General features: G+C 42.5%; 1 protein-coding gene across 3 annotated transcripts; it reads right to left on the reverse strand.

Annotated features, from left to right (window-relative positions):
- Positions 1-966: 966 nt before the first annotated feature.
- tmem200a (transmembrane protein 200A) lies at positions 967-17347 on the reverse strand. 3 transcript variants are annotated; one of them, XM_031866167.1, is made up of 6 exons: positions 16684-17347; positions 10886-10945; positions 6055-6189; positions 5498-5796; positions 5173-5336; positions 967-4476 (listed from the first exon to the last, which is right to left on the reverse strand). In XM_031866167.1, the coding sequence occupies exons 3-6, from the start codon at positions 6180-6182 to the stop codon at positions 3358-3360; spliced, it is 1710 nt and encodes a 569-aa protein (XP_031722027.1). In that variant the 5' UTR covers positions 6183-6189; positions 10886-10945; positions 16684-17347; the 3' UTR covers positions 967-3357. The 3 variants fall into 3 exon arrangements, with proteins under 3 accessions (XP_031722027.1, XP_031722026.1, XP_031722028.1); XM_031866166.1 differs by lacking the exon at positions 10886-10945; XM_031866168.1 differs by lacking the exon at positions 16684-17347 and having other exon boundaries at positions 10886-14657.
- Positions 17348-17578: the final 231 nt, after the last annotated feature.

The following is a 17578-nucleotide window of genomic DNA, read 5'->3' on the forward strand; positions in this document are numbered from 1 at the left end:
TGAGAAGGCGCGAGCTGTCTCTCCGTAACACATCGGCTCGCGATTAAACAAGTACCCAGATGATGGAGCTCATTCGTGTGCCCTGCTCTGTTGTGTTCCTTTAGAAAGAGGAAACCGAGATGTGGATGCACCACCTGTTGAAGCACCAAGGATGACGGCGAAGAGGCACTTGCATTTCAGATTCTCTGGATTTATTTCCGTGCACACAGTATATCATTGGGAACATTTGATTCAATTGCTTCCATAACTCAGCCATCTGTCTTGACGGGAGATGCATTAGCAACCAAAATGTAATTACAGGAAGTCCTGTAGTGCTTTTGTGCCATGACTATCGTGTAACTATGCAACATTCAGGGAAAAAGACTTGTTCTTGATCAAAACTGTGAGGTCTGTAGGGTCTTTGATTCCATGTGACTGTATTAAAGACTCAAAGTCAATAATTTAGCCCGATGTTTCCTGGCAATTAGATACTCCAACATTAAAATTACAACACTGAGTGATTTGCTGAAAGGAAAAAAATATTGGCTCAAAAAGACTTTTGCCTCTCATTTCATATTCACATTAAAATCTCAACAAAGAGGGCGAAGGAAAGCCTGTTTATGCTTTTGTGTGTCTATATTTGCATTCGAGGAAAAATATGTATTTATGCTTTCATGTTAATAACATCTTTGGTCCTTGCGTGCGTGAGTGTGTGTGTGTGTGTGTGTTGTTCACACACAGCTGTGGAGAATACGATAATTGACGATGATTCATCGGGACCTTTTATTATTGTTTTGCATGCAGGGGACGAAGAGAGGAGGAAGAAAGGGAGAGAAAGAGGAATTAATCATGTGTTTGTAATGTGTTAGGATGTGTGCATATACCCAGGAGATGCCGTTACCTCCCGTTGACCCCTGAGAAGAGCTCCTATGTGTGAATCCTTGAGTAGGTCTCAGCGTTGGTTAAACACACTCGGGACAAAACACCTTACAGTGAAAATACAATTTATTTGGACACTGACGCATTCTCTGCTGGGAACCAGTTGATGAAGCTCTCTGGTAAGAATCCTGCACTCCTAAAAAAGAAAAAAGTCCCAAAAAATGAAATAAATAAAAGGCTAAGATACGTAGACAAACGGGAACTATAGCAGAAAACAGCATGTATCATATTTTAAAGTCCTTTTTTATAATCTGTAATTGTTTTTTTTGTTATTTAAAGGAGGAAAAAGATCTTTGGGGAAATATCAGAAATGAGCAGAGCCCCGGGCTGTATTCAAAACCGTCTACTACATACTAATGATAAATGCAGTATTCAGTACATACTGCATAAACAAGTTCTGAAAGCACTGGGGCAAAAAAATCAACTGTAATTACAAAACATTGCTCGACAAAATTTGCTCAAACTGCTTTTTCGGTCCCAGCAACAAAACAGTGGAAATATACATCTACAATATTGAAGAGTGCATTCCTATTAGTCAGGGTCATGTTGTGTCTCTGCCTCGTCAGAGGCCGCTCTGTCCCTTTGCCCGTCTGTGAGCGTGACTGGCCGGCTGCCGAGATAACCACAGGTTCTCGTTAATTTTTTAATGGACGTGTGTGTTGTGATATTTAAACAAACCATCCGTCATGAGGGAAATAAAAGCCTCTTGTATATGAGACCGGTCTCTTGAGAGAGCTCCGGCCAGCTCACAGCGGTGGTTGTTGCGCCAGTTTGTGGAGCTTCTCAACTCCGAAAACATTGGAGCAGATATTACATTTTTGTAAAACTGCCAATATTCTAGATCTACACGGTTGATTTCTCGCCCCAAAAATGCTCAGAAGTGAGTTTAGGGATGGCATACCATATGTAAATTGTTAGAAACTTAAAGCTTACTGGATTTCCACAGATATACAAGATAAATGTGTAGATGGTGACTAACTGCTGGCTCGAGTGCAATGGCGGTACATCACAATCAATAGTGCAGAGCCAAAAAAATTGTTGATGGACTTAAAACTAATCAATGGCACTTCTCTTAATCAATTTTTTAAGTAATTCATCAGGTAGAAATGCCTCAGATGTGATTAATATTTGTCATTATTTTTGACATTTCATAGAGCATTGATTGATTGAAATGAATTGCTGATCATCAGTAGTTTCAGCCTTAAGTGATCATACTTCTGGTCCTACTCAAGTCTATACATATTAAATATTATGGCTTTCTCTCATACTGAAAAGGTTTGTGAATAACTCTACAAAAATGATCAACATATGAATAATAGACTGCACATCCTGAGGACATTTTCTAATAAGAAGTTAACTTGAGATGCAGGTAGCAGAGACATAAACATTTTTATTACTTCTAGTTTTCAGTATCGGACAAAACTTACTATAGTTCTTGGAAAAGGGCAGCAATATTATGACTGCAGGGCAACATGGACTCCGTTATTGTATTTTGCAGCCTGCAGCGTCTTTATTTAACTCATATCCGTGCCGTGGCGTACTGACATTATAGTAACTGCTTTTGTCTGACTTTTATGGAGCTCTAGATCCGCTACGATCAGAGGATAAAACATACAGACACTCACACACACACATACACACACACATCAACCGCCTTTAAAACAAATACTTTACCACTAATATCTGTCTTTTGGACTTTAGAGCATTGTTGCTGCAGTATGCCATATAGGTTTACACCAGGCTATTATAAAAATTATATACAAGCTGATTTTGGATGAGTTTAGTTTTCATATCTGTGTAGATCAGTTAAAAATGATCATTTTCAGTCCGTCTCTACAACCATATTAAGCAATTCAAAGGTGCCATACAGACTAATATCATTCATATCACTGTTACTGTCTCAGCTTCTTCTTTTTTGATATTCAACTGGTCGTGTTCATTTCTCAGGTTGTGCCTGGACCTTGTTATAAAAACTATGCCTTTTGTGTCGCTGCCACCCACAGAGGAAGAAATTTGCTCCAAGCGCTTCCAGTGTGTCCTTGAGTTCACCAGCAGCTGCTGGACCGAAACCGTGTAACACTTTTTAAGAAAAGCAATTTTCAAAAGACTCGAGATCCTGTTAAAAGTAGACTCGTGTTGTAATGTGATTTATTTGTATTGATCCGTGTAGCTCCCTCCACAGAGGTCACAGGTCAGGGTCAGATACAGCATTTGTGGACCTACAGTAGGCATTCAGCTCCGTGCTGGCATGAGGCCCGAACCTTCGACAGTGCCAGATGGTCCATTACTTCCTACTCTCCATCCTGGCGCTGACAAAAAGTGTTCTTTGAAACCACGTTTTGAGTTTTCTAGCTCGTCAGTGTCCTCCACACAAACGCACTGTACACTCTTACAGTCTGGAGAGCAATTTACAGAACAGGACAGAGCTGTACCTTACGTTCAGAACCGAGTCTCAGAGCTGCCCCTCTTCAGTGTGGTGCTGTTAAACTCGTCGTGCTCAAAACTCAGATTGTTATGCGACCTCGATATCATTAGCAGCTTCTCCCGCCTGCTGTATTCGCGTCTCGCTGCCGCCGCAGACGCCGACGCATCCAACAGCCGCTCCCCTTGCTCCTCCCTGTCCTCCAGCCGCGCGTAGCCTTTGCTGCTGCTGCCCCCCCGATTGCCACCGTTACAACGGCTGCTGTTGCTACGGTCGAGGCGGGGCCAGCTGGGGTGCTTCCGCTGCTCCGGGTGCACGCTGAGCATGCTCGGTCCGCGCTCCAGGTCCAGAGACTTGGAGTGGCTTCCGAGCATGTGCAGAGAGGAGTTGGAGCCAAAGTCACTCCTTGCTGCTCCCGGGGAGAGCCAGCAGCCTGAGGTAGAGGAGGGAGCAGGGGAGAGGGAGTAAGAGGAGACGGAGGAGCAGTGGGAGGAAGAGGAGGCGGAGTTGCTCCGGTGTAAGCCCGGCGGTTTGGAGGCCTTGGCAACGGATGCTACAGGAACCACCAGAGACTCCATGGAGCTCAAAGGCTGTGACCTCTCTCCGTCCCGCCTCTCTCCTCCCCTCTCCTCCTCAGTAATCGCCTCCATCTCCGGCTCATCGATAACGCAGTTGTTGAGTTTTATAACGGGGAGGGTGAATGCAGAGATAGAGGAGGAGACAATAGAGCGTGCATGGTGTCCTCCCTTCTCCCCATCTCTGTCCACCGACCACTGGTGGCGCACCGACTCTGAGCGGGCCAGCCTGAAGGGGTGATCCTTGTAGAGAGGCGCCAGCAGCCCCGCGAAGCTACAATCCAACCTGGCCTGCCCCCCTTGTCTGCGAAACTCCTCGTCCCCTAACAGCACCTCCTCCTCTTCTGCAGACCCTTCCCCTCCAGCGCCGCCTCCGGCCCGAGAGGAGAACGCCAGCAGGGAGTTGCTGGCCAACCGGGCTGCGCTGTCAGCCCCAAAGGCTCGAAGATCCCCAACTTCTCTTGCATAGGTGCTGTCGCGGTGCTGGTGTTGTTTCTGCTCTCTCTGCCTGAGCCGATGGATGTCAATGACGGTGGAGTACATGTCTCGCATGTGGATGATCTAGTGCAGAAGAGAAATATACTAACAGTAATGGCAGAAGTGTTTGGATAAACTGAGAATACGTTTAATTTTCCATTATAACATATTATTCTCTAGTTTCAAATTTGTACGCGTTTGTTGGATGTGACCTTGGAATACACGTTTCACATGGATTACCTGGAAAGGGGGCGAGGAAGGAGGAGAGGATAAATCAAATCAAGGAAGGGAGAGAGAGGGCATACGAGCAGAGATAATGTGATCAGAGGAAAACTGCAGGGATGGGGATGGGACGAGGTTGGCAGAAATATGATTTGCATGTTAGTTATGTGGATCGGATGAATATGGATGACTGCACTGTGCATGCACCTCATTTTGTAGAGTGTGGAGGAAGAACTGAAATGAGAATTCAGAATTGGGGAGGAATATTAACTACATCTTCTATTGACTGAGGTTTTGTGTTTTTAGAATTGAAAAACCTGTTTGAAATTGTCCTTCGTAACCTTTTGAAGAACCACTTTCTGCACACATCTGTGTTTCAGACCTTGCAAGGCAATATCAGTTCTGTTTATATTTTCTTTACAGCTTATTGGGCTAATAACGTGTAGACCCTCAAAGTCCACTGGCAACTCTAATATTTAATTTCTCTGGTGCCAGGTAGACGCTGATGCATGTCCCACTATTTGGGTATGGGTGTGTGTTTTCTGATTTCAGCCCTACCTTAGTTTCCCGGTCTCTGTTTTCATGAAGAATGGCATTAGCACAGATGAAGATGAAAATCCCAATGCCCATGGTGAAGGGCCCGAACATCTTCATCCTCTCAGAGTGACGATGCTGTTCCAGGAACCGTGTCAGAGCGCCACCGGTCTGCCTGGAGGGCGTACCTACACGCAGAGCACATGGAGGGTGAGAGCCATTTAATACAGAGAACCATGGAGCAGAAGAATGGATGTGTTGAGAGGAAGTCCAAAGAAACTGACTCGATTTAAGAAAACCAATCTTCAGAACCAAAAAAAAGTTAATTTTCATTCCTTCGTTAACTTACCTTGCACATCGTGACTCGTGCTGGAGTTGGCCACGTCCTCGTCCGTGACGGCCATCTCGGCTCCATTTCCTTCACCTGTGGCAGATGTTTTAGCACCTCCAGCGGTTGTTGTCTTCGATCCTCCTCCAGCCGACGATCTGGCCGAGGTCATGGTTTCACTGTGCGGCCAGTAACCCAGCGTCGCCATGCATATCCCTACGGCCAAGATGACCAATCCCAGGAGGAGGAAAAACCCCGAGGCGGAGTAGAGGTGGAGCCTACCGCGCACTACCACAACATCGGTGCGTCGTTTCCGCTTTCTAAATGAAAAGTATGGAAAGAAAACAGACATGGAGACGTATATTTACAGATAACATACAACAAATGTTCAGAGATTGCAAAGCATTTGCATGGACCGTAACACCTGGCACACACGACATTTCCAGTGTCGCTCATAAATCACATAGAAATTAAACTGCTACTAGTAGGCAGTACCCAAAAGCAGTTGAGCTAATTTGCAATTGCAGGTCCAAGTGACTTTTGTTTTAATTTTGAATGCATGAAAATAAGATAATTACCTGGGGGCAGCTTCCTGGCTGGAGTTTCCCTGGCCAGGCGCTGTAGATGAGGGCCCGTGTGGATTGCGGGCGGAGTCTTGGCGTTTGAGCTTAGCCAAGCCTGTCAGCACACCTGCTGCTGCAGTCATACTTAACCTGCAGATACAGAATCAAATTAGCAATGAGTTGGACACCTCCTGTATGCAGCATCTGCTGCGTGTGTATGTGTGTTTGCACTGCCGACCACTGATGCATGGCTGTTGCAGACCAGTGTGTTTTGATCTTTTATACGCACACTCAAAAAGATGCAACTGAAAAAAACAACCTGCAAACAACCATTTGACAAGAGCCACAGAGCCACATACTGTACATTCACACAATAAAAAAACATTACCAGCAACCTCATTTAAGAACAGGTCAAGGGACGCACATCTGTATTTCAGCATAGCCAAAGTCTCCCAGATGCTCTGAATATAAGACACTTTAATATTTAGAGCACAGCATCTCTCACACCTGAGCAGCTAAATTTGACTTCTTTTATGCAGGCGTGTCACCTTACGTACAGGCAGGGACTTTTGAAAAGCCGCAGGTGATTTCCTGTAAAAGTGTGTCAGACTTTCAGCGTCATTTCGAGAAATGCTGCTTACAGTTTAGCAGCGATACAGATGTAAGCACACAAACATGTACACACCCAGTACAATCTCCTCTTGTGTACAGGTGATGTTTTTGTTGTTGGCTGTCAGGCCCTCAGGACAATATGGGCAGGCGTGTGCATGTGTGTGCATACTGTGCGTATCATACATTAAACCCTGCAGAATGTTTGCTTACTGCTTTGCTCCTGTGTTTGACAGAGAAACATATATGTATATATATATATATAATAGAAGGAAAGCAGACAGAGAGAAAAACACACATTTTGGATAATTTATATTAACTTCAATTCAATTCCCTCATTTGCATTTTTTGTTGGCATTGTCGTCGTTATTTACGTTGGTGTAGCAGTTATAAAATTGGAAATACAGTGCTGCAATTATGACATAATATTCATATGAATCATAGTCTCTCCGCTCACCAGCTGCTCAGATGTCTATTAATAGTTGTTAAAGGAAAGAGGGTTTAAAACAAACACAAGCTCATTCCAGCAGCCTTCATTTGTTTTTAAATGCCTGTTAATCTGGGCTCACATGAACATTAGCATTGTCCCGTTTAGCACTAAGAGGATTAAACGGACTGTTATTGGATGTGGAATAACCAAGGTGGATGGCAATTTCACATATTCCTCTTCAGAGCCAATTCTGGCAAAGTTACTGCAGATTGTTTGACGGGTCGCTGTCGTATTTGGCGTCACTACGTCGCTCCTCCACATTCCAAATACGGTAATTTACGTTCATCGGATGCAAAAAGGCCAAGATCCATTGGTTTGTGGACTGTGATGTCACGATGACTACGCCCACTTCTTATATACAGCCTATGGTTGGTACTTCTGCTTAGGAACTTAAACAATTTGAGGAAAAATATGAAACAACATGTCACCACAGTGATCCCCAGCAGCAATCAACACCTCTGCTTTAGCACCGCCTTCACATGGAATTGTACCGGTACTTCATCAATCACATTTAACATACTGACGTCTGATTTATACTGCTGCGACGGTGCGTCTATGCGTTCTGTGCCGTCTGGTGCGGGCACCTCTAGCACTCCCCAGGCATACATAGTTTTGGGGCCAATTGCTTGTGGCGTCTTTTTGATTTAGACCCACAGTTTGTAAATCCTTTGTCGGTATTTGATTTATTTCATTATGATTAACTAGTTTCATTTACGTTTTGCCCAAAACAACTCTTCAGATGGAAAGACACCCTGATGATGAGAAGGAGCTCTTGTGCCTGGAATGAATATGGTTGTTCTCATCTTTATTAATCTACTATATCTTTACATTGCAAATAGGTGTTTATTGCTACATTAATGGTCTGAATACCAAATTTAGCACCTCTTTTTTACATTACACTGTTTAGATCTTGGTCGTTGTTATCTATGTTTTTTAACCGTATGAAGGGTTTAGTCGGTGATCGTCTTGATCTTAAATAATCAGAGAAACGATTATTTATTGTTTTCAGCAGGTTTAATGTCTGTGAATATAAGAGGATTCAACTGATTTAGCTTGGGAACAAGAACACACCCATGACCTTCGCCTGTCTATTTTTTAATTCCTCTCTCCCTCCTTGCTTCTACATCTCTTACCGTCTCTCTTTCTTCCTCCGGATCTGTGAATCTCTCCCTCTCTCTCTTCTATTCTTACACTCAGTCTCTGTGCTAATGCACCCTGGTTGTGACCCTGAATAATTGTTTCCCTCCTTTACTTCCTTTTATTCCACCCCAGCTGACTTTCTCATCTAATCTCTCTCTATTTGTCTTTCTCCTCCCCCCAGATCTATTTTGAATCTGTCTCTAATTTTAATTTTCTTTAATTCGGTCACTTTCATCTGTCTCTCTCCCTTTTCTTTTCGTCGACAAATCTTAAAGCAACAAAATCTGCTTGAAGATTCAGAATCAGACAAAGCTTTTAGTATTCAAAGTGACTGTGAATCGCAGACAAAACCAGACGTTCTCTCCTCCTACCCTTATCTCTCCTTCTCACATCTTAATGTATTTTTCATGTCAATCATTGTATTGGTACTACTAGTGCTCTACCACAGATGGTGAATCACACAAGGACAAACACAACCAGCCTCGCTTCTCGGGTTTTTCTGCGCTCTCTCTCTCTCTCTCTGCTTGGATCTCTCCTTTCGCTCCTTGGTGTGCGTCAAATATGAACCCACACAATGTTTCAAGAGCAGGGGGAGAGATTTCCTCAGTTTACTGAAAGATGAGAAAAGGATGGATGGGCATACAGGGAAAGGATGGAGGAAAGGAGACAGAAGGCAACAACAACAAAAAGAGAGATACTGGAAATACGGGAACAGCAAGAGAAGAGGTAAAGAAGGAGAGGGATGTAGAAGCACTCATCTCCATCAGTGCAATGGGGGGGTACAACACTGAGTCATGACCGGAAAATGAAAGCCTGTACAAAAAGCTGAACAGTAAAAAAACAATGATGAAAACTATTTTGAGCCAGAGAAGTTGGGGTTGATGCGCGGATAGAAAGGCCCGACGGTAAAGGAGAGTGCTTTTCCTGCCAGTGGTGACGGGACAGAAGCTGAAAACAAGCCAAGTGGGTCTGTAGTTTTAACAAGGCAGGAGTGAGAAACAAGCACAGAGAACGCTGCCGTGACAAGCAAGCAGCAGCCTAATGAGAAACCACTCAGGCTTCGACACAACAAGGCTTTCATGGAGAATGTGTTGGACCTGCGCAGCGACCACATGAAGTTAATATTCACTAACCGTGTGCAACACCTAACACCCCACCAGTGGGTCTGTGCAGTTCGCTCACACTGTATGCGAACCTGCAGAATATCTATAAAGAAACCATTCAGTGAGTTATGTTTGGGTGAGAGAAATTTGCTCTATTTTCTGCAACAACGTCGCATTTTGTTTGGGTGAATTAATCACACGGTGATCATACACACTGTATGAATATTAATGTTTCCACGTCCTATCACATACAACTTATAAATAATGCGAAATCCACCGCTCCATTTCCCACCTTACTAATAAGCAGTTTCCTAAATTAGTGCTTATTTAATCATGAATTAGGCTTCCAGTGATCGCCCTAATAATTACTAAATTGCTCCTGCTGTTTATTTGTGCGTACTATAAATACATAATAATAATTTTCCATACCTCACCCCTCAGGGAGGAGATTTATTCTGCTACATTTCAAAATACAGACAATCCTAACACGAGTTTAACATGTCTTACAGAGCAGAGATCCCCCCCCCCCCCCTACTTCTTCTGTGGTATCATCTATAGGAGACGTCACATGATGCAATGTCCCTATAGCAACTACATGTGCTGCTGCCAGGTGACACGTTTCTATAGCAACTACCAGCTATGCAGGAATGACAGGTATGTCTTAATCCTTTTAACAAAGGTAACATTTCTCATGTGTCATTTTGATTTATTTTCTTATTTTGTGCAAAGAAACCAGCTCACGGTTTAGAATGATTTCACTCCACCTCTCCATCAATCTCAAAGATGCATGGTCGAGACGGGGAGGAAAGGAGGAGACCGCAAAGGATGCTGGAGTAGGAAGCAAGGGGGGGGGGGGGGTGAAATGAGAAGAGGAGGTGGTGAGAGGGAGACGGTTATTTTTGCTGCTTGATGGTGGATATAGCCGCTCACACGACATGAATTCTGGATACCGTTACAAACCTCGCTTCCCTGGAGTCAACGAACACAAGCAGATAGCCCGCAGGAACGCCACCACTCTGCCATTTCAACTCAAATTGTGAACGTTTTTGCCAAACTAACTTATTTATAACTTTAGCATCGTATTTCGATTGGTATAGTTTTTGAGTCAAATCTGAATCTGCAACCTTATCAGTCACATTTCTCTGTCAGGTAAATGCAGTCCAACAATGTTTCCGTATCTTATTTTTTAAGTGCTTTGGGGCCTTTTGTAAGTCATGAGTTGGAGGTCTTTTAGTTGGGTGCCCCAGGACCAGGTAGTCTACCTGGCCTATACTGGTAAAGTCTGCCCTTGGAGATGGAGAGTGTGGAAGAGGAAAGAGAACAGGACAGGTGTGAGAAAAATAGCAGAAGATGCGAGAAATCAGGACCAGAGGAAGACAACCAGAGGGGGAGTACTGCAGGCGAGAGAGAGTGGGGGAGATGCTTTGATCTACACGTAACAAACTCCAGAGACGGTGTTTGACTCCAGAAGCACGCTGAGAAAAGTTTGTCTCAAATGACTCACCTCAGTCAGTGAACTGCATGCTAACACGTCATCTCAGGCATCTAATATGGACACATGGAGCTAAGCAGGGGGAGAAAAATGATTATCCATTATGTCTCCCATCATAGTTACAATGTGTTTTTGTTTGTGTCATGAACTGCTCTTGTAAGGTGAACTGAGGCCACATTGCTCTATTGAATATAAAAAAAATACAACACTGTGCCAGTGGCTCTTTTTCTCACTTGGGCTGGATTAAAATGGAGACAGAAACCCTGCTGTGCAATTAAGGTCACCTGTCACAATATCATGGAGCTGGTGTTCAGACATGTAAGACTACCCTCGAAACAACACTATCAAGTCCTATTTTTCCGAAGTATCGTGGCTAAAATTGAATTTTGGCAAATGTTCAGAATATGCAACGGTAATTTACTTTCTGTTTTCTTTCAAAGAATGATGGAAATGACCTGCACGCGTGAGGGCTAAAACGCAGTGAACGATTTCTGATCTTTGTACAACCTGTTCTTCAAATACTGAAGATACTAGCAAGCATATTATTGCCCGGGTCAAACTTAAGTACTTCATTTGCATGTTCACCTACACCACTGTCGAGCACAGTCATTATTCAAGCACAGTTCAGTTTGGTGGAACAGATCTTGTTCATGGACTGATTTATATTTTTGATAAGAATTGATTTAGTATTATGTGTTTGACAGTTACTTTCTTGTTATTTAAATAAAATCTCAAAAGACACCCAACTTATTCAGTTGGACAGCTTCATGTTAGGTCGAATAAGTTGTAGTGTAGCATAGTATAGCATAATACTGTGTAAAGTATAGCATTGTAGTATACAGTATAATATGGTATCGTACAATATATAGTCCAGTATAGTACAGTACAGTTTTATATAATATATAGTGTCAAATACTATAGTACAATATAGCAAAACAATAGTGGATCTGTCTAATGACAGATTCTTTTATGTCTGTGTTCGAGGATTATACTGTTTTGCATGTTTCAGCCCATTAACTACAAATTGTATACCGTTAATATTACAAATAATTGTAGATAATCACTTTAGCAAATGGGTGCCGGGCAGAAATTCCATTAAAATTTAAAATCCTCTTAGCTTGTGCCGTCCAAAAAACACCCAAAACCATCATCCTTTAATGGAAGAAGTTCATGTGATCCCTTTTTCCAGTGTTCATGTTTGCTTTTTGTGCCTCGCAGCTTTTATCTTTCAGACATAATAGCTCACACTTGTGGTATTTTTGGCAGAAGTGTTGAACGAAATATGCTTCACAGCTTCCATAAACACACTAACGTAGAGGAGCATTCAAAACTGATCTGCAATTACATTACTAGACAATGATAAATCAACTTTAACAAAAATCAGCTGTTTTCCGAGACAACATTTCGTTTCATCAAGTAGATTTCATTGCATACTGCTGTGAAATTAATTTGAACTAAAACTAAACGACTAAAAAGGGGGTAAAATGGTCACCGCAAACCTCAGGTAAACGTGAATTGCAGTTTTAATTGGCTGCAACATGATAGACCACTGTGATCCTTCACAATGAGTTTCCTGCTCCAGCCGGCAGGATGTGACAGGAAAGACATCACAGAGAGACGAGATGACGCGCGATACCAAGCTGTGAAATGGATTTCCGCACATGATGCGCCTCGCAGCAGGAGCAGGTCTGTTTTGGTTGTTTTGTTTTTACAGTAATTTACTGTGGATCCCTGAAGTGTAATTCTCTGTTTGCATTTCCAGAAAGGCAAGGACATGAAACCTGACCAGCGCCACACCTGGAACACAACTGGAAACGTTGGAGGAACCACCATCTTGAATTCAACCCAGGGATCTGCCCGTTCATCTCTATGTAGTAGGTTGAGATCATTTTTATCAGCAGTCCATAACTTCTTATATTATTTCAAACACACCCAGTTGTTGGTTAGTTAAATTGTTTTTGTATTTAGTTTTATTTGGTCAAATTAAGTTTATTTGAAAGAAATGTGAAACTCTCTTGACTTCATGTTGTTGCCAACTGAAAATCCCTGCTAACTAGAATTAACTAAAGGTAGCATCACAGATAAAACACACTTTGGCATCAGAAAAATCCCAACTCTCTCAGTTGTTACCACAACTTGAATGTTGACTTTGACACGATTGACAAATTGGTAATTAGATGAACATGCCCTTAGCTCTCTTCTAAAGTTGAATGTTTGTGAAACTATGTTGGGAGTTACGAGTTATATGATGTCACCATATAACAACGTAACAAGTGCAACATAGCATGAGTACACACACACACACACACACACACACACACACACACACACACTGTCCTGGGAGGTGGTCTAATCAGGCAAAAGTGAAAACACCTGTGCAGGAGCTTTTGTGATAAAGCATGAGAAAATTGCATGCAGCTATCACATTTTCCAGCGCCGAGTTGGTTCACAATGTTAATCGTTTTGTTTTCCATCGCGACACCCATTTAGAATTGAGTCACAGAATCGACTGAAATTAAATAAATTGCCTGTATGTTTGGGTCTGGCTGAGTAGTCAGACCTCAGGCTGAGCCTGGTGCAGTAACCTGAAGGAAGTCGCTGTCCTTCTTGCAGTTCTTTAATAAAGAAGCACACCGCCGTTTCGATTTTTGTGAAAAAGTGTTTCATATCCATCCATCTCACTGAGCGGGAAAGAGGTGAAGGAGGAATGTGTATCAGAGTAACAAGAATGAGCAGAAGATAAACAGATAGCGAGCGTGTGTTTGTGCATTGCTTTACTCCTACAGACTCAATGGTGAGTCATCTGTCTGGAGAATATGTCACTTTGTGTTTTCCTGCTGACCTTTCGGCAGCACATTTTCTGATGCAAACACTCGAGTGTCAAATCCTGCACCCTCTTCACCATCTTGTTTGTATTTTTTCTTTCCTCATTATTTTGATGATACATCCTGTTTTTTTTTTTTTTTTATTAGTCTTGCATCCTTCACACTGAATCAGTTTCGTGCCATTGGCTTCTGTGATGAATTCAGCTCTACTCAATTGAATTAAGATTTGAATTGAATCATCAGATGCTCATGCCAGGCATGTGTGTGTATGTAGGCATGTGTGTGTGTGTGTGTGTGTGTGTGTGTAGGCGTGTGTGCGTGTGTGTGTGTGTGTGTGTACTGGCGTGATCCCCCTGTTAATTCTACAAAATGACTCACTCCGTCTCCCTCACAGTCCCGATTATCAGGCAGTCACCCACACCCATCCTGAGGCACGAACCGTCTCCCAACATGCCCTGCAGCAGTGGCGCCCAAGCTGGAGTCCTGGGACCTTTGTGGGGTCATTGTTTGGATTCTAGAGGCCCACAGCTTAAGAAATAATTTAATTCCTCTATGCCTCCATTAACATCTAATTTTCCATGAACAGTTCTTATTCAATTTGTCCTTGGGAACATTCTCAGCGAAGACATGAATTAGGGCTGAACAATTTTTTTATATATATTTAATTGCGATAATTTTTGACTGATATTGCAATCTCGATATGATTTGTGATATTAGGGGAATTGGTCATTTTTACATGATTATTTTTATTCTCATTTAAACACAAATTAACTTACAGCGAAAAATAACACACCTAAATTGAATCAGGAATCGCTCCTCAACCATAAGGCTCATATACATATTTCTGGTCTAATTTGAAAGGTAAGACGCCAAGGAATATAAATCCATTGTAAGTATTGCCATTCCAGAGTAAATGTAGATAAAATAAAGGAAAAAATATCATTTTTATCCTCCCTCTCTCTTCACAAAGTCGGCCGCCATGTTTCTACAGTAGGCCAGAACGGACAAACCAAACACTGGCTCTAGAAAGGGCCATTTGCTTTTTCATGTTTTTTTGCGTGGGCCACCGTAGTTCTCCGACACGCTTCAAACACAAGAGAAGTTTCAGTTGGTTGCAATCTGTAACCTCACCACTAGATGCTGCCAAGTCCTGCACACTGCGCCTTTAAACCCTTAATTGAACCCTAATCTGCACAGACACACAGGTGTTTTCAGTTACTCTTGATTACGTTGCGTTCACATGGACTTTGACTGAAGCCTTATTTATCTGCTTTTTCTGCCATTAATAAAGTCCCAGCTTTCACAGTCATACTTACAACTTGAATAAGGACTTGAAATGAACATAGTATAAACTGTTGATTAGATGAACATGCCACAAGTACATAGATTAATATCAGTATGACGATAAAATGTGAAGTTTGACTGCTTCGCTCCCCTGTTGATAGCGGCCGCTGTGTGTTTTGATGCAAAGTGCATTCAGATGCATTAGAAAGCTCTGAATTTCTACTTCCCAGCGATACCGAGTATGATATTGTACAGTGTTAAGAAAATTATTTTGAACACAACTTGTTTGTATACTTACGAATTCTGAATTTGTATGATTTCATTGTTTAAATACTTCGTTATAAGACGTGGTTTGGACAAGCTACAGTTGGTTTACGGATTCAGAAAACTGAAGACTCCGTTTAATATGCATATGTTCGATAAAAATCATCACGATTTTTGTAATTACGCCACAGGGGTGGACCCTGGATACCGGGTCCGTCAGGTTAAACAGGTTTGATTATGGTGTGATTTTTGTGAGGATTTGTACCAAGCAATGTTTTCTTAATTCTGTAGAATATTATGTGTTGGCCAGGACATCGCCTCTTTGGAGTCTTTGGAGCGACAAAGCCCTCGTGGGGGGTGTTTAAAAAAAGGATTATCCAGTTACTGGATGTGTGTGAAGGAGAATTAGCTGATATGTCGCCTGACTTCTTAACGATTCTCAAGTTAATCTCAGATGCATTTCTGCGTAAAAGTGGTTGGCGGCTAAGGATGTCTCACGAAGAGCCATTTGGCTCAGTGAGTCACCCTCGTTCTTCAAACAGCTCTCAAGGAGACAGTTGCACCTAATTCACCAACACTTTAATCACACTAAAGACAATAAAACCAGCACCAGAGCCTCTGTTGTTAAAGCCTCCCTCCACTCAAAGATGGGGTTTGCTTATTGCTACTTCATTTGTGTGACACTTTTCACATTCATCACGTTGGAGTGTATACACGAACAGGATTTTATGACAACGCATATGGAAGCCAACCAAGTTTCCACATGAAACATACATATGTGATGTGTAAACTTGAAGCCTCCATTGCAAAGAAAACCTCTGAGAATGGACTTCACAATAAGAGACATCTTGTGCCCCGTCAGTTTCTGCGGTTTTCAATGCGGGAGAGGGAGTCGATGAAATTTCAAGAATTTTGACAAAGCATTTTTCTAACCGGAGTATTTTATGAGTCTTAAAACATGTGTGTAGGGTCATTTACATTAAATATCCTGTATTTAACCAAGATATATGCTGTGTAATGACTGAAGGTACAATGAAAGTGACCATCGACACATTAATAATGACGTTTGACCCAACTTTGAAGGTATTAATACTGACATCATGCCTTGTTAGGCAACTAAGAAGTTAATTATAATAAAGAGAGGAGTATTTAAATCAACCCTGGCACAATTAACAGATAGTATTCCCAATAAACCCACATGGTCATACATTATGCTGGAGTAATTTAGATCACATTAAAGCTTAAAACAAACAATTGTGGAAAGAAGGCCGCTAATAGATTATCAGACTGCCTGGAGCTCATGCTAAACTTCCTTGTTCATGAAATATTAAACACAACGTCATTAAATATGGATGGAAATAAAAAAAGATAAGACTGTAGAGCTGCCAACCTGGATTGTTTAAGAGTTGAAGAAGTCAAACACTGGTCAGTTCTTACCTTTGCAAAAAGCCGAGTGTGTCACTGCCACTGTGCCTTTAGGCATGGAGAGGGATTAGGCTGTAACCTGGGGGGAAGTAAAAAGACATCTCCCACTTTGAAGGCTACTTCCACTGAAACGCCATGCCGGAGAAAATTCAGATGACAGGAGGCACAGTCTGATTGGGTTTGCGCGCTTTCAAAGTGTCCGTGTCGTTGACTTTATGTCGCGCGGAGCACGTTTTCCGCCATCTGGGGAGAACGTGCGCTTCGGACAATGAGGGCGCTCCTTTTTACGACTCGAGGAAATTCCTGAAAAACACTCCGCCTATTTAAAGTCGTTAACGCTCTGGACGAAAAAAAAGAAAAGGTAATTCCCTTCCGGAAGAAAATATCCCTCGTCTCAGTGGTGGAAAAGACTACAAAAGCCGCTGATGTGAAGTCCCCTCCTGGCTGTCTTTAATGGAACGCGTAAAACTCTCTCCCGGTATTTGCGTCCAGAAACTTCACGTCAAAGAAGAGAAAAGAAAAGATGCAGCTCTTTTTTTTAGAAAACCTTTGCAGCGAGTTGTTGCGTTTCAAGAGAGAACGTTGAGCAGAGTAAACCGGCGAGTTAACCGTGTTTTTACGCCGGAGAGAGAGAGACGCGGTAGCTCCATCCAATTCCTCCAACGCGCGTGTGGGAATGTGAGGGGCTTTCACTGAGGCGCTGTTTGTGTGTGTGTGTGCGCGCGCGAGAGAGAGAGAGAGAGAGAGAGAGAGAGAGAGAGAGAGAGAGAGAGCGAGAGAGAGAGAGATGGGGGTGACTGGTTTGAGACGAGGTGGGGAGAATGTAAGACAGACGTTTTGAGCAATAAGCTGTACAGTAAGTGTGTGTGTGTGTGTGTGTGTGTGTGTGTGTGTGTGTGTGTGTGTG

This window comes from Anarrhichthys ocellatus, unplaced genomic scaffold (assembly GCF_004355925.1).
Source record: "Anarrhichthys ocellatus isolate YVR2014 unplaced genomic scaffold, GSC_Weel_1.0 scaffold34, whole genome shotgun sequence".
Classification (NCBI taxonomy): Eukaryota; Metazoa; Chordata; class Actinopteri; order Perciformes; family Anarhichadidae; genus Anarrhichthys; species Anarrhichthys ocellatus.